The 23,296-nt window shown below is 40.4% G+C and overlaps 1 protein-coding gene and 1 long non-coding RNA gene across 2 annotated transcripts; one reads left to right on the top strand and one right to left on the bottom strand.

Moving 5' to 3' along the window:
• The first annotated feature begins 3,742 nt into the window (after positions 1–3,742).
• On the top strand, positions 3,743–19,481 carry LOC143889900 (DHHC-type zinc finger family protein). The gene is made up of 5 exons (XM_077394296.1): positions 3,743–4,105; positions 12,261–12,443; positions 17,337–17,633; positions 18,114–18,347; positions 18,465–19,481. Exons 1-5 carry the CDS (start codon positions 4,022–4,024, stop codon positions 18,963–18,965), a joined length of 1,299 nt encoding a protein of 432 aa, XP_077250411.1. The 5' UTR covers positions 3,743–4,021; the 3' UTR covers positions 18,966–19,481.
• Positions 17,215–23,268, bottom strand: LOC143889901 (uncharacterized). The gene is made up of 2 exons (XR_013254987.1): positions 23,177–23,268; positions 17,215–17,676 (listed from the first exon to the last, which is right to left on the bottom strand). It is a non-coding gene; the product is annotated as an uncharacterized LOC143889901 (long non-coding RNA).
• Between the last annotated feature and the right edge of the window lie 28 nt (positions 23,269–23,296).

The raw sequence follows: 23,296 nt of genomic DNA, 5'->3' as shown, positions 1-23,296 counted from the left end.
TTTTCGCGGCTGGTCTGTCGCACATCAGACCGCCACCTCGTTAATGAAGACAATAGCTATTGTCTCCATTCACGAGGTGGCTGGTCTGACATGTAACCGACCAGCCGCGAAAAGCCTTTTGAGATGGACCTTAGCAAATCCCTTTATGCTAAAGGCTAACAAAAATGAATGGTTTGGATCTTTTAACGAAGTGGCCCAAGCGGTTTTATTTAAATACACTTTGTACGGTGCTTGCCTGTAGTGTAGTATATGTAATTCTTTTTTAAATACAATGAGGCCCACCATCAAAGGCTTAAACCATTCAATTGTTCGGCCCCACTCAAGGTGGCAATTGGGCCATGCTGGCCAGCGGCACGCCCGGCACGGCACGAAGACGTGGGCCCTGCCAGGCTGTGGGTTTAGGCATGTGGCACAAAACGGCCCGGCACGACCAAATCACTTAAAAAATGAGCATATGTGTTGTTGTCCCGAGCCGACACGGTCCACGGGCTGGGGGCCGTGCCGTGCTTAACTTTAATACTATTCATGCCGGCACGGCCCGGCCTATTGTTAAATCGTCCCGTGCCGGCCCGTGGGCCGCATTGGGCCGAGAAATATCTTGCTGTGCCGGCACGGCAAGGCCACCTTGAGGCCCCACAAAGGATGTTGAGAGAGAGTGTGTGTTGTTGGGCCCCACCAAGGGTATGAGAGAGCGAGAGAGTTATCTTATTAACCGGTTAAAGGAGCGTAGGTGGCATACATGAACTATTAACCGGTCAAAGGGCGTATGTGGCAGACTTTAATCCTTTTGGTGTCAATTCACGTTAAATGGAGCGAATTTCTCCTACAGGAGGAGCGACCTTATCATACCCATTCACCCTATATGTATTGCTGATTATACGTAAATGAAGGGAAATGCCCCCCCCCCCCCCCCCCCCAAAGAAAAACTTTAAAAGGGTGAATTTATAATCAAGCAGTGAACCATTCTCACAAAAACCGTGGTAGGGGGCGGGGGGCTATCATTTCCCTAAGGCCACGTTTGGATACCTCATGTTTTTGTAGTTGGATTCAAGTTTTGGCTACAAAATACATCAATCAATCATGAGAGAGAAAGAGGTCTAGCTGCAACAAAGTCGAGGAGCAGCGAGAGTAAAGATAATTGCCACAAATATTGATTTCCAAATAATGTCTTGCATAAAAGACTTGAAAATTGGATTTTTTCACTATTGCAGCTGATTTTGGAAATCTAAGGATCTGATCTAGAAATACTAAAAAATAAGTATTACCTACATTAGAAAATATGTGCTATCCTGAGTAAACATGGGACAACCTGCTAGTGAGAAAAGTACGTGTTTAGTTCAATCTGTGGCTGCTGTCGGATGCAACAGACCATCCGCGAAAAGCCTTATGCTATGGGCACTAGCAAATCCCTTAGTTTAAGGTAGTGCTATTTTACCCTCAGGGTAGCATATGTTTACTTTCAAGGATGCATGAAAGTAAACATGCACTACTATATTATCTTGTACGTACTACAAGTAGGGTTTACCGTCGGTGGAAGTTGAAAAAAATTGCCGGTGAAGGTTCTGCCAACGGATTGCCGACGGTCGTTGATCCGTCGATAAATGCAGCGTCAAAATATCTTTTACCAGCAGATAATTTATTCACCAGTATAGGACAACTTTGGCTGGTAGTCACAACTGTTGGTAATGACTTGTTTTTACGAATAGTCATGACCGTAGGTAAAAATGTTACATGTTTGGTAGGGCGTTTTTTTTTTCTCTAATCTATACCGGCAATAATATAAGCTCTTTCTAAAAGAGTGAAAGGCTGATTTTTGGGTGACGCACTTAGTGGCAAACTTGCAACCTCAAGGTTGAGATACAAAGCCTCAACCATTGAGCTACAAGCCCAACCACCCGACAGTCAATCTCCATATGGGACTTTACGGTCGGGCACCATATAATTTCTCCCATTATGCAATCTCAACATAAAATAAGGTGTATTTTTTCCCTTGATCATGGACACTGAAAAGGAAAATTAATGATATATTCGCTCCCTTTTCTTTTTATTTTCTTTTTTTGAGGAATGATAGATGCAAGGCCCTCTTTATTCAAGGGCCGAAGAAGTGCCCTCGAATAGATCCATGTCATTTTTTAAATCGGTTGAGAAACTGAATTCGGTTGCACTTAATGTGAGGGCCCTTGCATCTATCATTCCTCCCGTTTTTGTTTTTACTTTGGAGAAGTTTAAATAAACGCTATTGGATATTAGAATTGCACGATTGGCCTGACTCTTGGCACATAAGATATATAGGGCAGCCTCTCAATTGGACGGTTGAGATCAGTCAAAGGTGGGATCCACCTCTGCCTCAGTGGGCCCTACTGGACCATTCATCCTCTAAAGTAGTCTCGTTTCAAAGGCGGCTTGGGTCAATGGCAACGGTACATAAGATGCAAGGTAGGATGATCTTGGCCGTTCATGGCTTCAAGAAGCAAATCAGAAAACGGAAGTGGTTCTTGCCACTTGTCTTTTGCGTGATTGGGTTTGAGACTGCGCAAGAATAAAAAACACTCAGAGCGGGCCCACTTGAAAGGTAGACAAGATAGGTGAGAGTGAGATTTCAAGGGGTGATGAGTCCATGAGTGACGACACCATAGACTCAAAATTGCATCTATTTTTGGGGTTATTGATAAGGGATTGATATCGGCACTACCATGTTTTTAATAATTGTGCTAACTCAGCTTGTCTTTTCTGTTTTAATTGGCTCTGAGAACGTTTGGGGAACTGTAATAAGCTTTGACAACTGTTTAAATAATAGAAGACAAGATGAGTTAGTGCAACTATTAAAACACGGCAGTGCCAATATCAGTAGCGTGTTCATTTTTGAGGAATGCTAAATTGATGGGCGTCCTTGCACACAATGGATGAAAGGGTGCCCCCCATTGGCTGCACTTCTCCAAAGTAACATTAATTGTACTTTAGTGAAGTGCGACCAATAGGGGCGCCCTTTCATCTATTTTCTGCAAAAGCGCGCTCCAGTCTAGCATTCCTCTTGATATTTTTTTAAAGCTAAGCCGGATTGAAAAAGACAATTGGCATTATAGTAACTGTCTATTAAATCCAAGGATAATAACTAATAAGCAATCAGTTACGATTTGGACTACCACGTAAGGTACTTCGTCCCAATCAGGCCACAGTAATAGTGGCACCAGGGACTTTTGTCCTTTTGTGTGGGCCCACTTTCACGAGGCAGGCGTAAGTGAAAACGTGGCAGACTATTTCACACAAAGGCCAAAAGTTGCTAGAACAAGTTAACAAACTCAAAAAAGCTGCAAATGCTAAATGCACGGTCGGTGTTAGTCTCATTCGGAAGAAACACTCTATGGGCCAACTTATGCCACGTGTACGTAATCTAATCCATTGATCCATCTGAAAAACTCAATTCCAATCCAATTCCATAATCAAATGATCTCAATCATCGATTCAACAAGCTTCGTCTCCAAATAAAATCTAAACCGTTGATTTTATTGACTTGTTATCTTAAGCATGGAATATCTATTCTATTCTACATGCCACCGCCTAATGATCAACGGTCTCGATCGCACATAAATATTCCCTCGTCGCTCTCAAGAACTCAACAACTTTGACTAAAAATGATCTGGCCAACGAGAAGCCGACACGTATGACATCGAATTATAAATCTTTTCAGCACAAAAAGGGGTGGAAAAAGCAAAAAGCGTAGCTCCTAAAAACAATCCCTCTCTCTGTTCTTTCTTTCCAGTCCATGTCTTGGTGTTTGAGCAGAGGAAGAAGAAGAAGAATCAGCGTCCGTACGGGAGTAATTCGAGATCTCGATGTTTCACACCGGCGACTGGCTTTCCGACGCCGGAGATCGCCGGAATCAGACGTAACTCGGCCTCCGGCCGTCTTGCCGGGAAAGTCAAAACCCTAGACGAAAAGTCACTTTTTTTTTTGTTCTCTGTCCTCTTTTTTGTTATTTCCACCCCATTTTCGTGTTCCAGATCTCAAATTTGGTTTTGAAATGTACGTGGTTGGTCCGCCTCAGAGTTCCGATCCGAGTGACGTGGCGGCGCCTAGGACTTACCAAACATGGAAAGGAAGCAATGTGAGTGATGGATTTTTATTTCTTCTAGGGTTTTATTTGGCTTTTCAATCATAGATTTCTTAGATTCTGTCTTTAAACTGAAAGTTAGGGTTTTGTTGGGGTGGAATAAGGGTTTTGAAGATGGAATTAGGGTTTATTGATTCCCTTGGGCTCTATTTGGATTGCAGGAATTTTTGGGAAAAGTTTGGAAAAGAGACTTTTTTTTCTTCTAAATTACATGTTTTTGCATTGCTTGATTACACATGAAAAAGAGTGAGTTGATCCAGTACAGGAGATCTTTAATTTATAATGATTTCTCTAAATTTTATCATTTCTGTCTTAATTGTGGAATCAAATAAAATGTTTCTAGGACAAAATTTACTCAAGAAATGTTTTTCTTGCAATCCAAATAAGGCCTTGGTGCATGCAATTTCTCTTGATTTTCATTCTCTGTTTGATGTGCTTAGTTTATTTTATTGTCATTTAAAGAAAACAAATCTGCGATTAGCTTGTAACCTTACTTTCTAATTGTTTATTATTATTATTATTATTATTATTATTATTTTTTTGGGAAAAGATTGGGAGTGGAAATTTATGTCTGGTGCGTGTTTAAAATCTTCTCTTTACATGTAAGTCTGTTTTGGTGAGTGGAGATCGATTGAAGGGGTTTTTGAATGTTTGTTGAAATATGTGTGACTGGTTTTGATTTTCAACTGGGTTTAGGCTTTCTTTCATTATCTAACATGCCACAATATCGGAAAGCTTGAATTTCAGAAGATGAATGAATTTGAAGGATATTTAAGAATTCAGAGGCCAAACTTCATAGGTTGTGGCTACCTTCATGATGTTGAACATCGTAGACGATAGGTGTTATATTTTAATAGGTGATAGCTTTTACTTTGAGATGGCGAACCTTGGCGCAACGGTAGATTGCTCCATTGTGACCTGGTGGTCACAGGTTCGAGTCACGGAAACAGCCTCTCTGCAAAGCAAGGGTAAGTCTGTGTACATCTAGCCCTCCCCGGGCCCCGCAATGGCGGGAGCCTCGTGCACTGGGCCGCCCTTTATAGGCTTTTGCTTTGGGCTGTTGGGCTGTGTGGTGTGGTTCCGAGCCTTCTGATGCTTCAAAATTACCCATGTCACCCTTTTGAATCAAAAGTAGCTTTGTTCATTTTTGTGCTTTCTAGTAGCTTCTGGTCAATTCTGGTAACTGCAGTCACAACATACCTTTTTAGGTGCTCTTTTTAGATTTGGGAGTTCGTGCGGTTGGATATTGAGGCAAGTGAAGGTTTTAAACTAAATTCACAGTCAAACCTGCTAACAAATTAGAGCAGCCTCCAGGAACTTGATGCAAACTCGGAGGTTCACGGACGATTCCCAGAGAATCTTTTAGAGTTCGACGAGTTAGTCTTCAAATTTAAAGTAGCACAACCAGTCCCTCAAGTCGATATGGAAAAGGCCTATGATCACATTGATTGGACTTTCTTAGATTTCATTCAAGAGAAAATGGAAGTTGGGGTTCGTTGGAGAACGTGGATTAAAGAAAGTTTGTCAATGACATCCTTCGCTATCTTATTTAACGGATCACTAGCAGGCTTCTTTAAGAGCTCACAAGGCATAAGGCTTGGAGAAGGTATGTAGAATGAAGCACCAAGGTGGGGTCGGTATTTGCAGAATCAAGATGCGCAACCTAGGACTCATGGGGAAATGGCTATGGCGGTTCAGCGAAGAGAAAGAAGCCTTGTGGCATGCAATAATCTGCAACAAATATGTGAGTGGTTGGGGAGACTGGGAGTGTGAGGACCCAACTCTTGGCAAAGGTTCAGTGGCATGGAAGTTGATCTGCCCTTCAAGGCCCTCCTTTGAACCGTGTGTTAGACTTTTAAGGGGGCATTGGGGAGGAAGTTTGCTTTTGGCTCAATCTTTGGTTAGGGGAGACCCCTCTCTGCAGTGCTTTCAATGACCTATTCCTTTTAGAAAGGGATAGAGAGGCGAGCATATGCGATTACGTGGAAAGGAATTCAGAAGGAAGGACAAACTGGATTATCAATCCGAGAAGAAACTTGAAGGTTCAACAGTTATCTAGCCTTGCCAATATCCTCTCTCTATTTCAATCCCAGTTTTGTTCCCCGCTTTGTGCAGATCAGCACATTTGGGTGCCTGATATCTCCATGGTTTTAATGTCGGTTTTGGTTATAATTTCGCTGTTGACTGAAACCGAAATTTCGGCCAAAATTTCGGAATAATTATATTTAATAAAAAACAATTTCGCCAAATTTCAGTTTCTGTCTCAGTCGAAATCCGAAATTTCTGATTTCGGCTGAAATTTAAAACCATGGATATATCGGGGTCCTTCTCCATTCGTTCCTTCTTCTGAAGGTTGGTTAGTGGCGATAGTTCAGAAACCAAATTCTCTTGCATATGGCGGTCCAATGCTCCACCTAGGGTGGCGGCATTTGCCTTGACGGTGGCGAACAGATGGATCGACACTTGCAATAGGTTAAAAAGGCATCATATATCCTTGTCAAGCCGTTGCGTCCTTTGTGAGGCAATAGAAGAATCCATAGACTATGTTTTATTGCTTTGCCCTTTCTATTTTAATCTATGAATGGCCACCATCAGGAGCTTTTGTTTCTCGTGAGTCCTTTACCGTTCCATCAAGAGAACTATTCTTCAATGGAGTAGCTGCATGTTCGGCAAGATGGGTCGTGCATTATGGAGCCTAGTCCCCTTCGCTATCATGTGGCACGTGTATGGCAGGAGAGAAATCGAATAATCTTCGACGATAACGAAAATGCTTCGGTAAGATACTGTTTGATATCAGAGTGGATTTGGTTGCTTGGGTTAAATCCAATGATATCTCTTCCCTATTCCACGGCGGATATTATCCGCAAGTGGCGGGCAATTATTTGGGAAAAAGCAGTCAAAAATCGCCCAGTGATAAGCCTCAACTTAGATGGAAGTGCAAAAGAAAAATAGGGTCCGGTGGGGATTGGAGGTCTGCTTCGTGACGCAAATGGTAGGGCTTGGATGTCCTTCTCTGGCCCTATTGGAATTTGCAAATCCAACGAGGCCAAGGCTAAACAACGTTGTGTCTGTGGTAAGGGTCCATGAACCTTCTCTAAGGTCTCGTCTTCAATTCTCACAGGGATTGGTACCAAAGACCCTCTTCATAGCGAGGCCGAGGCTAAAGCTTTGTTGCGGGACTTAAGTGGTTCTTGGAGCATTTATCACTCCCATTGATAGTGTAGGGAGACTCCTCCAATGTTATAGCTTGGGCGAATAACTCGGCATCCCATCCATGGAGGTTGGCAAACACTATATTAGAAATCCAGGATTGTTGTGGGATCATCTGGCCTCAATTTTCACACATACATAGGGTGCCCACAAAAAATCAGGTCCATAGGATCATCCTAACCCTTCCATTTGTGGAGGTTTAGATTTATGGAGGTTTATACCCATCCATTTTAACCTCCACAAATGGAAGGGTTAGGATGATCCTATGAAGTTGTTTTTTTGTGGGCACCCTATCTATGTGAGGGCCTATCAAATGAATGCTTTGGATCATCCAAACAAAGTGGGCCCCCTATGTTTTGTGAGCGCCACCTCATATAAGGTAGCGCTAGCGCCACCTCAGAAACCCTTATATATATATATATAGAGCGCCACCTCATATAAGGTAGCACTAGAGCCACGTCAAAAACCCTTATATATATATATATATATATATATATATATATATATATATATATATATAGAGAGAGAGAGAGAGAGAGAGAGAGAGAGAGAGAGAGAAAGAGAGAGACAAGCAGAAAGTAAAACAACAATCAACCAAACAACTACCCTATACAAGAGAATAGATTAAGGGGGAGGAAGTCAAAAAAATTCCATCCGAGCCCTATCGACTCCAAATCGGGCTAGCTAGTTCACTGCACTATTAGCTGATCTCATGGCATGCCTCAAGCAAACCGACAACCCCTCAACTCGATCCTAATCTCTTCAATCATATTTGTGAACCACCACGGATGAGGATGCCTCCCATCCATCCACATAATAACATGGAGAGAGTCTCCCTCCACGATCAGTCTGCTCATGACTCTGCCTTCAATTATTTCGATGCCCTACAATAGCGCCCTCACTTCCACCTCATTAGAATCTCTGGAGCCAATTGGGCTAGAAAAACCCCACTTTTGAATACCAGCATCTTCTCTTAGAACTCCCCCTACTCGAGCAAGCTCAAGGTGGCCAATGCTCAAACCTTTGAAACATAGTTTCACCAAACCAGAGTTCGGACGGACCGTGTTTACCCGGCTTCTTTCACCTCTACATCTTTGCTTTTTGTGCTAAGGAGCTGCATAAATTTCTCTGGAGATTAGAGGCTTGGGGTGTGTTCTTTAACCTTTTTTTGGAACTAATTTTCGCTTTTTTCACTCCCTTGGAAGAATATTTTTCCAGATTGACGTTCTCTACTCTAATAACATATTCGAAAGAACAATCCTGATTTTTACGGTCTATCTTTTGGAGATGGTTTTTCTTGCTCCAAAAGATAAAGATCGATTCATCAGGATGCATATTCATGTTTTCCACTCTCTCCAACCTCGTCATCTGCGACCATCCTCATCATCCCGTTGAAGCTCTCTCTCTCTCTCTCTCTCTCTCTCTCTCTCTCTCTCTCTCTCTCTCTCTCTCTCTCTCTCTCTCTCTCTCTCTCTCTCTCTATATATATATATATATATATATATATATATATATACACTTGTCGCTGCTCCAACCCACCACCACCACTTCATCGCCGTTTCCACCCGATGTGTCGAGCCGATGCCCACCCACTTGCCCGGCCGAAGAGCACTGTCGGCCCTAGTTCGCCTCTGGTTTGCCTGCCTCGCAGCCTGCTTTTACACCGACTTGCAGCAGAACTGCGGTTTTAGTTCACGGCCTCCGTTTCTCTACTCTTCATCGCTGTTTCCACCCAAGGTGTCGAGCCGATGCCCACCCACTTGCCCGGCCGAAGCGAATTGTCGGTTCTAGTTCGCCTCGCAGCCTGCTTTTACACCGACTTGCAGCAGAACCGCAGTTTTAGTTCACCGCCTCCATCTCTCTTTTTTAACTTCTGCTAATCGGAATAAATATAAAAGGCAGGTTTTGCAGGCATGGATGAATATATATATATATATATATATATAGAGAGAACGGTTCCTACACATATGTGTAGATAAGTTATCTACACACTAGCTTAAAATACAGTGGGGGCCACATTATTTGGGTGATCCAAACCATTCATTTTTAAGGCCCTCACATAGATAGGGTGTCCACAAAAAATCAGATCCATAGGATCATCCTAACCATTCGAACTGTGGAGGCAAAAAATGGATTAATTTGTGAAGGTTTAAAGACATCCAATTTACCTCCACAAATCGTAGGGTTGGGATGATCCTATGGATCTGATTTTTTGTAGACACGCTATCTATGTGAGGGCCTTTAAAATGGATGGCTTGGATCACCCAAACAATGTGGGCCCCCACTATATTTTAAGCTAGTGTGTAGAGAACTCTCTACACATATGTGTAGGAACCGTTTTCTCATATATATATATATATATATATATATATGAGAATAGAGTTCCTAAGGGTGCCCTCATATAGCTTATATGAGGTGGCTCTCACAAAACATAAGGGGCCCACATTGTTAGGATGATCTGAAGCATTCATTTGAAAGGCCCCATCATAGGAACTCTACTCTCTCTCTCTCTCTCTCTCTCTCTCTCTCTCTCTATATATATATATATATATATATATATATATATATATATAGAGAGAGAGAGAGAGAGAGAGAGGAAAGTGAAGCTACACCACCGGTGTAGCTAACTTAGCTACACCGCCCGCTTAAAATACAATGGGCCCACATTGTTTTGGTGATCCAAAGAATTCATTTGATTGGCCCTCACATAGATAGGGTGTCCACCAAAAATCAGCTCCATAGCATCATCCCAACCCTACGATTTGTGGAGGCAAAAATGAACGTGTAAAAACCTTCACAATTTTTGTCCATTTTTGCCTCCATAGTTTGAAGGGTTAGGATGATCCTATGGAGCTGATTTTTGGTGGACACCCTATCTATGTGAGGGCCAATCAAATGAATGGTTTGGATCACCAAAACAATGTGGGCCCATTGTATTTTAAGCGGGCGGTGTAGCTAAGTTAGCTACACCGGTGGTGTAGCTTCACTTTCCTCATATATATATATATATATATATAGAGAGAGAGAGAGAGGGTGTGAGAGAGTCTAAAGAGAGAAAGGTACTTGAATTTTTCGGGAGGATGGTACAATAGTGTATACAATATAATAAAAAACGGAGCCGAGGTGAGCTTTCTTGGAAGCTTAGTAGGGTTAGGCATAGGGAAAGTAAAGAAGAAAGAAACCAGGGTGTTTTGGTGAAATGATAAATCCGCTGCCTTTTCTTCCCCAAGCTCACCCCTTTGTAGAGTAAAATGAGTAGTCATAAATACACTAGAGGGGGATGGACTAGAAAAGAAATGGAGAAGAATATATCACTATTTTTTTGGGGAAGTGATATGTGCGCCCCTTTTTTTACTTGGGACAGCCACCTCTAGGCTCTAGTGTATCTATGATTGCAAAGGTGTTGATTTACTTCACGTGGGAAGGATTCAACGGGCTTGATAGCCACGCACACTGTAGTTGGCTGTCCCCTGTAAAGAAAAGGGGCGTATTTATCATTTCCTTTTTTTCTGTATTTGTCTTCTTCTTTGATACATGTGACTGAAATTCACACAATTCATGTTTCCTAAATAAAACCGCACTCATGTTTGATAGGTAGCACCCCATGGCCACACCCAGGTTTAAACAATCAGATTTGGAGAACACGATTTTATTCAAATAAATAAAAATAATAATTCTTTGAAACGAGATACGAAACGTGATTCTAATTTTGGAACTACTCCAAAGAATAAAAAATGATTCTGATTTCTAGAATGAAAACCACAAGAATAGTTAAAGAACGCACCCTTGGTTTCTTGGAATCTAATTCCCTCAGTGTGCCTCCAGTTGGCCAATTCTGTGTTGCATATATGATTAATTGTTAACATGTACCAAACAGCCACAGCTTTTTCTTTTTTGCTAATTTCGCTCTCAACATTTCAGTTGCTTCCAATGTCTTCACATCAAAGTGACAAACACTTCTATACATTTATGTTCTCTAAAAAAAAATTGAATAAATCAGTTAGAAATAAATTATGATCTTAAAATACAAATTGTTTTGGACGTTGGATGGATAACGGTGATAGAATATTATGATGCATTTATTTGGTCTATGGATTTTCATTATTTTTTTCTCCCCTTTTTTGGGGATAGGCCAAATTTAGTTGAAAGGTGCCAATTTTAGGTTGGCCTCCAAGACATTGTTACTTGCCCATATTTGAGAAAGTCAATCTCAAGTCACTCAATGCCCATAGGAACTCTACACATTGTGCTAATGTCTACAAGCGGGTTCAATGGTTCATAGTTGTAGGAGCACACCATTTCAACTAGTGTGATAGAATCTGTAGGGGTGATTTATTTAGTCTTGTATGGTTTGGAAATACCCAGATTGTAAGTAACTACACATTTGACTGGCATCTGGCCTAAAGATTCTCCAAGATACCGTCTTAGACTCTGATAAATCAAATGCTTTTATCAATCCTGGTAAGATATATAGATATCCATTTTGTTGCATTTGGTATCTTCTTTCATGTCAGAGGCCGGTGAGTTTTTGATTTCCAAAAAGGAAAGCGTCCTTATCTTTTTACTTAGCCTGTTGCATCTCATTACATGTATGTTAATGCTATTTATCTTTAGACTCGTCACGAATGCCTTATGCAATGGATTCTTACTTTTTTATTCAATGTCTACTGGCGGGGAGTTATATTGATTGGTTAATGTTATTAATACTATCACATGATGTTTATTGAGCTTCTCATCTTGCTTTCATCTCCTTAAAAACCACAGTGATTTGAGTTTTAGCTTTTTAATTGAGAAAATCTAGCACCGAGATAACAGATTCATTGTAGTCTTTTGGAACTTGATTGTCTTCTCTTGCTTATCTAAAAAGCATTTTTCATTGGAGACTTGGAGTTATGATTAAGACTGTCTTCACTGACATGGTTGACTATTTGTTATGCAGATATTTTTTCTTCAAGGGAGGTTTATATTTGGACCCGATGTGAGGTCTCTGCTGTTGACCGTATCGCTCATTGCGGCTCCAGTCACAATTTTCTGTGTATTTGTTGCGAGAAAACTTATGGATGATTTTTCTTACCACCTTGGAATATCAATAATGGTGGTTGCTGTTGCATTCACATTATATGTGAGTATCATATGTCTGAATCTCATATACACATTTCACCTTCTACATCCCTAGTGATCTGCCTGCCATGTAACGTGTGATGTTTAACAGTATCTTACATTATTTGATTGCTGATATTTGATATATTGATATTTGACTCTGCTTGAATAATACTCTACATAACTTGGCATTTGTTTTCTCTTGTCAAAACTTGTCTTTCCAATTACTATCCCGATGTCTCTGAGCTGGATATCTGGGTAATATTATTAATAATGGGAAATGGGAAATGATATCGACACAACCATGTTTTGATATATGTGCTAACCTATCGCACTCAACTCAGCTCAACTAAGTGTTGGGATTAGACTTAGTCAATTTGAGCCGGGTAGATCCTTTCACCTTCTTCATGAAAATTTTCTAAAGGATTCATTAGCCGACCCAACTAGTTTGGGACAAAGGCTTAGTTGAGTTGAGTTGAGTAAGATAGGTTAGCGTATATATCAAAACATGCGCTAACCTATCTTGTCTTCTAGAATTTAAAGAGCTGTCAAAAGGGTATTACAGTTCCCAAAAACCTCTTACAAGCCAATTAAAAAAGAAAAGACAAGCTAGAACCGCGCGCATAACAAAAAGTAGTTGCGCTGATATCATTTCCCTAAAAAATTTCGTGGTGTTAATCATTTTCAATAAAAATTGCATTTGTGATTGAAAACTTCAGTTGACCTATGTTCAGATCCAGCCTCCATTATTGCATCTTCATTATCCTTATGTTAAATATCTCGTCCTACCGGAGGAGTTTTGTTTGGTTTCCGTTGATCTTTTCCTCTCTCTTTTTTTTGTGTGTTTCTATTGTCTTTTTTAGACATCCTCAGTCGTGTCGCTTTGCTGTTTTGGTTTACTGAGATCTCTATCATTCAAAAAAAAAATGTCAAGCACTCGGAGAGGCTTTTGATGCTATTAAACTGTTATTACAGGCTGTGTTTCATATTGATTTCCATTTCCAGCCTGTGTCGCTTGTTAGCTTCTTCATGTAATGACTTCCAGTGCTGCTACATATTCTCTGCTAGTATTTGGTGAATCCAGATATCTTCGTTATCTCTTCCTTCTTAGTGCCATCAAAATTGTAGCACCTCTGAGGTCACATCCTTTTTGGTATCCCCATGCTTCTCTTTATAGCATTCAATTGATTGTCATGAGATATATGAGATACACTTCTTATTTGCTCAGTAGTTGTGGGTCTCATGGTATTCATTATTTGCAACTTTTTAATCCTATTTTTGGGCATTTTTTTTCTTGGTAAGTAACGAATTTACTAGGCAATAAGAATAGAATACAAAGGAATAGACAGAGTGGTGCATGGCCAATGAGGAAAGGACTAATCCTTCGCTCTTCGAAAATTTCTCCCTAAACTAGTCAAATTAGGATTCGCTCAATGTGTCCAAAATAGAACCAAATCCAACCACAATATTTCAGATAATTTAGTCAGATCCAACGGTTGGATCTTGACACCTGATCACTTTGTAAACTTGATGGCTAAGATTATTCTAATCATCCATCAGATCTTTTTTATCAAATATGTTGGAAATGTTGTTCACAGTGTTCATTATAAACTGTAAATATCCATGAAATCTTTATGTCTCAAAATTATAAAAAACAGAACAACTCTCAATTTCAAAGATTGAGATCAACCTAAATAATCATTATATTTCAGATCAGACGCGATCTTAATAAAACCATTGACTAATATATGATTTTGATCCTCAAAACTCATAAGTGGAATTTGGGGCAGAATATGTAACCAGTCAAAGAGATGATACTTTGATTCCTGATGGTTTGGAATTAAAACAGATGGATCTAACCCTCCAAGAGTGCGGGATTCCACATGTAGGAGAAAACTAGACATCTTCGACGACCAGACATCTTCCACTCATTTGCTTATGGAGGGGGAAGGGGAAGAAGTGATAAGACGCCTTCTAGAAGCTTCAGGCGACGATCTTGGGATTCCACATGTAGAAGAAAACCAGCGAGGACTAGAAGAAGAAAATGTGCTTCTCCACCACTTACAGACTTAAATTTCAGGATTTCTGTTGCTGCTTCTAATTGAAATCTATATCTAGAACGGTAAAGATTTTAGTGTTTTCCTCTTTCTCTCCACCACTTGCAATCTTAAGTTTCAAGAAAATGTGTTTTCTCCTTCCTCTTCCTGAAAATTTGACATCTTAAATCCTTGAAATTTCAGGGTTTTCTTCCCCCTTCAACTGCAACCGATCCCTTTAACCCTTGAAATTTTAGGATTATTTTCATCAACCCATTTCGTTTCTCTACTCAGTCTGGCCATCTAAGCTCTAATTTCAGTACATCCTGCAATGTAAGGCTTTCTTACGAGCGTTTAGTGGGGACTATTACGCTCTCAAGGCCGTTCAGTCGGGGCTAGGGGCAGCAGCAGCAGTGATTGTGATGGACAAATCAACTGATGTTGAGGATGCGATAGCATGGCTCTCTTACTAATATGTGATCTGATGTGGTCGATCCCACAACAATCACTGTAGGCGCCATAGAACAACAAAACTATATAGACTTGGGAATGGAGTGCTTGGAGAGGGCTGAAGAGGGGACCACAGTTTCCCCCCCCCCCCCCCCCCCCCAATACAAAAAATAAAAAATAAAAAATAATCATCAGAGGGATCTGGGTGTATTAGTCATGGGTTGAAGGGGACTTCTAGTTGTCTGATTGCGGCCAAGGAATGTGTGTTACCAAGAGACCTAAAATTTCGAGTGGATTTCCCAGGGTGGTATGGCTTTCTCCATTCCTTGCTGCACTGCATCACCTGTGATCCTTTTTATCTCCTCAACATGAGCTGTCGGTGTTCATTAGACCGCGAAGGTTGGAGCAAATGCCTAACTAAATCTTAAATTTCGATGCTGGGATTGCTCGCTCCTCTGGCCCCGTCTGCATCTGATTTTCATTCTATCTTACCATTGGATGGCAGCAATTTGGAGGCTCCAATCTTTCCTTTGATGGAGACGGGGGACCATCTCAAATCCAATTTGGCTGTCTAACTTGTGGTCAGGGTAAACCTAAGTCTCCTAGAATTAATCTAGTGGTTCCTGAACTACGGTAGACAAATCAACCTCACTAATCATTCTGAGTCATGTGTATCCTTCTGGGATGCCCAAGGTAGATGGTCTTATGGACCTGAATTCTGTGCTGGTTGCAAAATTGAATATGAATTGCATATTGTTGCCCAAAACATTAATCTTTTCTCTTCTTTAAAAATTAAAACTTCCCAATACTACCAAAATCCTTCTAAATTAATTTTATAAACATCTGAAAACTCTAAAGGTAAAATACTCAACCCTGTTTTAAAAACCGATAAGCATAAGAGAGGTGTATGCGATTTTTAAAATTCAAACCAAATTGGTTACAAAGTATTTTAACATTTTCTTAGAAGATTCTCACCCAAATACAGCACTCAGATATTGGTTCCTTGCCGTGTCCGTATCCCAAGATTATGGAACTCGGATGATCCCGTAACCGATTCTCACAGTATCTGATACCCGTACTGGTATTTAGGTAACATGGATGTAATTTCTAGAGTGATGACTGGATTTATAAGCATAATTATAACAATGATATCATGTGAAAGGTTTGTCGCTGGGTGTATTACAAACCTTATATCAAATATTAGAGGAGCTGTTATGTGAAGGAGGAACCATTACTGTCGTTAAGACCTGGGAAGGTGTTTTCCTGATTCAAAGCATTCAGTGAGTTGTTTGTAGGCAATAGGAGGTTCAGGCAAAAACAAGTCAAGAATATTTTACAACTAGGTTCTACTTCAAGTAAATTAACCAAGCTGTTGAAAAATGCTACGTTCTATTTTCATTTAGCTATTTAATAATTTGTGGGTTAACCCACGTCAAAATATTTTTCATCTAATCCATTTAGTTGTGAAAAAATATTTTTGGCTTCTCCCGTTGCTTCATTTTCATGTTTGTGCATTAGTTTTTTGTATCTTTTTCTTCAAATCGTCATTAGAGAAGTTGCTTAATGGCCAATTGGGCAAGGTTTCAATTCAGTGGACATCTTTTGTACTATGGTGATTGCGTTGTATGAAATCAAAATATCCAAGTTTTCTTTGCTACAATTCTGTCCTTCATCAGGTTAAAACAAACTCAAAGAAAAACTTAGTGGACTTCATTTTGGAATATAGTGAATTTTCCTTTCTCTGATTGACGATGATCCGTGGAACTAGGGGCAGAACATTGTAAAAAATGATTGTTACCTGTTGAATGAGTGCCTTTTTCTTCTCTCCAGAAAAGATCTAGCGAACGAGCAAATACGAGCATGGCCAATGAAAGGAAAGAAATTTCGGATTTCTAAGTGTTGTGATATCGTAGATGTCTTTGGGAATTCCTTGCGACAGCCGTTTCTTTCTGCTGGATGGTAGGATGCCAGTGTTGCAAATGGTGGTCGTGTGATCCTGATCTAAATTGGTTTTCATTTTTTATTCTGTTTGTTGTGCTACCCCCTGATTCGAACACTGTTACAAACTAGTTCTACTAATGTGGAGCATGGTTGTCTCAGCAGCGGTAAACTAGTTTTACAAACATCATTTCAAAACAAAAAAAAACCAAGTTTTACCAACGTGGATCATTGTTGTATCAACACCGATGATAGATTCCGTAACACGGGTGGAAGAGTTACTGTTGTATGTAATAGGGACTTCACTGACCTTAATTTCATTCAGAGAAAAGAGGCACATTATATGAATAGATCTATCAATGAACATCATTAGCATATGGATTTGTATCATTAAAAAAATCCTGCATAAATTTCATATTGTTTCTTACTCACATGTATGCATATTATTCCCCCGCTCTGTAAAATCTGATCAGAGATTTTTGGTTTCTCAGATTTTGGTTCTCCTCCTGCTCACCTCCGGAAGAGATCCTGGCATAATCCCTCGTAATGCAAATCCTCCGGAGCCAGAAGGCTACGATGGGACTGTTGAAGTTGGAGGTGGCCAAACACCACTGTTACGTTTACCTCGCATGAAGGATGTTGCTGTAAATGGATTCACAGTAAAGGTCAAATACTGTGATTCCTGCATGTTGTATCGCCCCCCTCGGTGCTCACATTGTTCCATCTGCGATAACTGTGTGGAACGTTTCGATCACCATTGTCCTTGGGTTGGGCAATGTATTGGGCTGGTAAGTGACAAAACTGTCCGCAACACGGCTTTAGAATTATTACCTAGTAGCAATATACTAGTTATACATGCACACAGAGCTTAAGAAAATTAAAACCCGAGAGAAAGTTCGTATAAGAAAGTAAAAATAGGGAAATGATCCTAGCAAAAAAAAATAGGGAAATGATATCAGCACAACCATGTTTTGATATTTTCAGTAACCATCTTGTCTTTTAGTGTTTAAAGAGCTGTCAAATTGTTATTGCAGTTCCCAAAAAGCTCTCACAGGCCAATTAAAAAGAAAAGAGAAGCTGGGTTTGTACAATTATTAAAACACAGTTTTGCTAATATCATTTCCCTAAAAAAAGTCAAGCATTCCCGCATGTAACTGCCCCTAATGGGAACAACCACTTACCTTTTGTCATTTTATAGTATAGTATGTGCTACCATTTTTTGCCTATATTTTTTCTTGTCTCTTACATATTTACAATTCTGGATGCAGCGGAATTATCGTTTTTTCTTCATGTTCGTCTTCTCAACGACACTGCTCTGCATATATGTTTTCGGGTTCTGCTGGGTCTATATCACGAGGATAAAGAATGCTGAGCAGACAACAATCTGGAGGGCAATGACCAAGACCCCTGCCTCCATTGCGCTGATAGTTTACACCTTTATATCAGTCTGGTTCGTGGGTGGCCTCACTGTCTTCCATTTATATCTCATCAGTACGAACCAGGTAACATGCCAATCTTCTCTTTAACACTCCAACTTAAAAATCCACCTAAAAATCTAAGAAGTCTACTAATTTTCTTTGGTTGATGGAAGAAGAATTATTCATTTTTTTGCCTGGCAGACAACTTATGAGAACTTTAGATATCGATATGATCGGCGAGCCAACCCCTATCACAGAGGGGTGGTAGAGAATTTCAAGGAAATCTTCTTTACGAGCATTCCTCCCTCTAAGAACAAATTTAGGGCAAGGATACCACAAGAACCGGGTCTACAGCCACGCTCTGTGGGTGGAGGCTTTATTAGCCCGAATATGGGGAAAACCGTTGGAGATCTGGAATTGGGTAGGAAGACGACATGGGCAGAGGGAGGAGCCGGCGTTGGTGATTATGAACGGGGGCTGAATAATGATGGTTTGGACAACAAGGATGGTGGGTTTGACAATGGCTCCCCAGACTTAAGCCAGGGCCTCCCTACTGAAGGCATGGAGGGGCGAGCTACACTTCATCCACGGCGCTCTAGTTGGGGGAGAAAAAGCGGGAGCTGGGAAATATCACCTGAAGTTCTTGCTTTGGCTGCTGGGGTTGGGGAATCAAATCGTGTCAGCAATGGCAGTGGAAGCTAAAAACCAGGAAATTAAGTGACTCTTGGACAGAAACCAGGGTGTAGTAAAAGAGAGAGAGGGAGGATGGTGGGTTTGAAGTGGGTTCATTTGGCTTGAAACTTGCAGCTGACCAACTGTTATTGCATGTGCATCTTTGTGGAGTTGTTCTGCACGGAGGTGGGGTTGGGCCAATGTATTTCTTGCAAGAAATTGTGACATTTTTTTTGTTTTGTCATGTTGTTGTGTGGCAGTTTGTAGTGGTGTTGAATTTGTTGGGTTTGGCTATTTTTATTTTTCCTCTCAATGTTTTATGGGAATTGATTATGAGAATGAAGCTTTTCTGAGAATTTGGGTGTATAGGGAGGAGCTGGTGAATTCAGTATGGAAGGAGAATCTCCTTAGTTTAGGTGAAGACAGAAAATTCAAATTTATTAGCAGTACACGCTCTCCATTTAATGGCAAAAGCTCTTGTTTGTATTGTAACTGATGAGTATATATTGGTTTGATGCATTTATGAATTTATGGGTTTGACCACCATATCCAACTCGTACTTTATGCGTTGTCCTTAAAACTATCTCAATCCTTAGACTATCTCAAGATTTTGGCCACTGCATTTTCAACCCATACCTTCTGATGTTGGCTCTACAGTCTACTGTGAACTACCTTTCCCCTATACTGTATAAAGTCTGGAGCACTTTTATGATGCATTGGAGTTTTCACTTTTCACAACCATGTGCTTGATTTAAATGTTGAGTTTTCACTTTTCACAACCATGAGCTTGATTTAAATGTTTAAATCTCTCGCGCGCCTTGAGAGCTTGGTAAAGTTCTTAGTGAATGTACTTCGAGTCGAATAACTTTCAGATTGGCTAGACATTGCTCTTTGCACAAACAATAGAATTGAGGAATCATACACTTGTTGGCAGGGAAATGCACCTCTCCTCCCTTGGACAACAGTGTTCAACAAAGGGACGTTCCAGAACTGGTCACAGTTCAACGTCTACGGCCAATTTCAACTTGAATTACCAAACCAACTGTGACCTCACTTGCAACAAAAGCTCTAGGTTCCTCTTCTATGACTTGGAAATGTAGGATAAGAGGAACGAGAATGACAATAGGAATGTAAATTGCTAGAAAAAGTAATTGGAGGATTATACTTCCCGTAGACCTTGATTGTTTTGACAATGAAATGAAAGGAAATGAAACGATAAAGAAGCCTTGAGGTTAACGAGGGGTACATGGAAAGTAAAATAAAAAGGTATTGGTGGTTGTAGGAATGAGGAATGATTTGAGTAATGATTCTTATGCAGAGGGCTTCTGAATTTATAAGCCTCTTCAAAACCCTCTCATTAGCCCTTCTTTTCGTATTCCATAGGGTGGTTTCCACAGGTAGGGTTGTTCTGAGTGGTGCAGCAGTGGGGTGCAACCATTGCCTGCAACTATCTAGTCTACGAGAGAGCCCATAACTAGGGAGCGACATAAATGTGGTTTAATAGAGGGAAAAATATAGGTTTATAGAAGGAAAATGTGGTCTGATAGAGGGTAGGAGTAAGGGTGTCAATTTTGGCTCGGGCTCGGAAGCTCGCTCGAGCTCGGCTCGAATCCTTAAGCCCGAGTTAGGCCAGGCTCGGCTCGGCTCGTTAAGGCTCGTTAAGAATTTAATATATTTAAATATATATATTATATATTAATATATGCATTAAAAGGGTTGTCCATGGAGTGAAAGAGGGGGCAAAATATGTCACTTCATTTTTTGAACCCCATTTGTTACTAGGACCACCCCCCATAGTGTAAAAAAAGTAGTCAAATTACACTAGTAGGGCTGTCCAGGGAAGATGAGGGGTGTGAACATAATATAACCCGAGCTCGGTAAGGCTCGCGAGCCTGACCGAGCCGAGCCCGAGCCCGAGCCGAGCCTCACTTGTGAGCTTAACGAGCCGAGCCTGGCCAAGCTCGGCTCGGCTCGGCTCATTTACACCCCTAGGTAGGAGTTAGGGAGCACCACTTTCTATGTCAAGTGTTGGTCATATTTCTGGGGTCTAGTTGGGGATCATCCTTTGATGTTGCATATATAGGCGGTAGGGTTTTCTATGATTGTTACTCTCACATATTTTTGTAAGTTGAATTCTATTTTATCTATAACAACTATTTGTCTTAGCAATGTTTCTATATTCTCTGTTAGGTAGCTATTTTTCTATAAACAAGGACTCTAGATAGGCTTTATCCCTTTTTTTGAAGGACTGGAAGCCGTTTGGATACATGGATTTCATAATTCAAGATTGTAAATCCTGGATTTTAGTTTGTAAAATCATACAATCTAAAATTTGGATTTTACAATCCTGAACCAATCTGACAGTCTAGCATGTCATCACCGGATTAGCTCCACCTAGGGTATTTAGATATTTTCAGTATTTTTTCGGGATTCCTTATAGGGCTTCTACTTAGTGAGGTTATCAGGGTTCTTAGAATCTCTACACCTGACTCATATGGTTTCTATAAATTCTAACGTAAATTACTAGAAATTACCAATAAACGGAAAACATCTTATCCCCTCATTTCCCAACCCCCACCCCGCCCCGAACGGTTGCTTCGGGATAAATTCACCCCTTTTCTTTGCCTTCAAAACTTAAAGAACAACCTTCCCGGGCGTGATTTTATCCGTCAGAGGGGGAAATATCATTTCCCATTTAGGTTTAAGTAGAGTTCTATCTATTTTAGCTATAAATACTATTTGTCTTAGCAATTTTTCGAGTTAAGTAGCTATTTTTCGATAAACAGGGACTCTAGATAGGCTTTATCCCCTTTTTAGGACTGGAAGCTGTTAGATACTTTGATTTTATAATCCAAGATTTTACAAGCTAAAATTTGGATTTTATAAGCTAAAACCTGGAGTTTACAATCTTGGACTGATCTGACAGTCTAGCATGTGATCACCCACCTAGGGTATTTAGATATTTTCAGTATTTCTGGGACTCCATATTGCTATGTTTGGTTGCTTGTGATGGCTCGGAGAGTAGTGGATAGGGTGGACATGATTCGGGTCCAACCCGAGGAACCGAACGAGTCACTTTGGTTCGCTTCGGTTTGGTTCCAATTTTAAATGATTCTATTTTGGTTCAGATTTTTGGGAACCGATTATATATGGTTCGGTTCTGGGTTTGGGTTCCTGGAACCGAGAACCGAGCGTGATACGGCCCCTAACGGATAAATCACCCCCTCCTCATAACGGATAAAATCCCTCCCCCGCATGAACCCTTGATAATTTGCACCCTCCAAATGTCCCAAAACATCATATGGATCCGATCTTCTCCCACGGCCAACCATGATAAATCCTACTAAAATCATAGATTTTATAGGCTCTTATGCCAATTTGATGTGGACGCAAAGATGAATATTTGATAGAAAACCAATACAACTGTTTGTCATTCATGGAGCAGAAAACCACCGAAAACTTTCTCTACTGAGAAGATTAGGAAAAATATAAGATTAGGCAAACTATCTTCATTTGGTTAAAGGTTGGGTACACCCAGAACCGAACCGAGCAAGTTCGATTCTGGTTTGGTTCGGTTCGGTTCCAAAGATAAGTGGTTCGATTCTAGTTCCAATTTCTGGGAACCGATTATATATTATTCGGTTCTTGGTATACCCCAGAACCGAACAAAATCAAACCGAACTGAACCATGTCCACCCCTAGTAGTGGAATAGGAAGTCAAAGGGAGGAGACAAGCATTTTGATTTGCCTAGAATATAGGGCTATTACTAGGGTTCCTAGGATTTCTAGCTGAATCTTAGGGCTTCTAGAATTTCTAAGGTAAATTACTAGAAATTATATAAGGTAAATTATTGGTGACTGACTTTAGTAATTAACTGAAATTTGGGGATATAAGCACAACCATGCTTTAATAATTGCACAAACGTAGCTTGTCTTTCCCTTTTTAATAGGGTTGTAAGAGCATTTTGGGAACTGTAATAATCCTCTACAGCTCTTTAAATAATACAAAGACAAGATGTGTCATGCAATTATCAAAACATGGCTGTGCAGATATCATCTTCTTTTTTTTTAATTGAATGTTTATTCCGAGGAGAAAGACGGCTCATCACGCACTGTGTGTGAGATATACACATCCCCAAAAGCGCCAAAAAGGTAAAAGTTATCTTTTTACCTGGGACAGCCCCCTCTAGTATAAAAATTAGTCATGACTTATGTCTTGGTGGAAAAGAAAAAAAAAGTACCTGATCGAAGCTTTGAGGTGCTTCTAGAACTGGCGCGAAATATCTGAAACGGAAAACCAGAAACTTCTGAAACAACTCCCTCGCTCCCTCCCTTTTATAAATTCAAAACCAAACCCCCCT

This window comes from Tasmannia lanceolata, unplaced genomic scaffold (assembly GCF_043159265.1).
Source record: "Tasmannia lanceolata isolate RefF3 unplaced genomic scaffold, GAP_Taslan_0.1 ptg000013l, whole genome shotgun sequence".
Taxonomy (NCBI): domain Eukaryota; kingdom Viridiplantae; phylum Streptophyta; class Magnoliopsida; order Canellales; family Winteraceae; genus Tasmannia; species Tasmannia lanceolata.
This window is presented reverse-complemented; position numbering and strand designations above follow the sequence as displayed.

Coding starts and splice junctions, on each gene's coding strand:
- LOC143889900 (XM_077394296.1), top strand. CDS start 4,022: ATGTACGTGGTTGGTCCGCCTCAGAGTTCCGATCCGAGTGACGTGGCG. Junction 4,106..12,260: donor AAACATGGAAAGGAAGCAAT/GTGAGTGATGGA, acceptor TTTGTTATGCAG/ATATTTTTTCTTCAAGGGAG. Junction 17,634..18,113: donor TTGGGCAATGTATTGGGCTG/GTAAGTGACAAA, acceptor TTCTGGATGCAG/CGGAATTATCGTTTTTTCTT.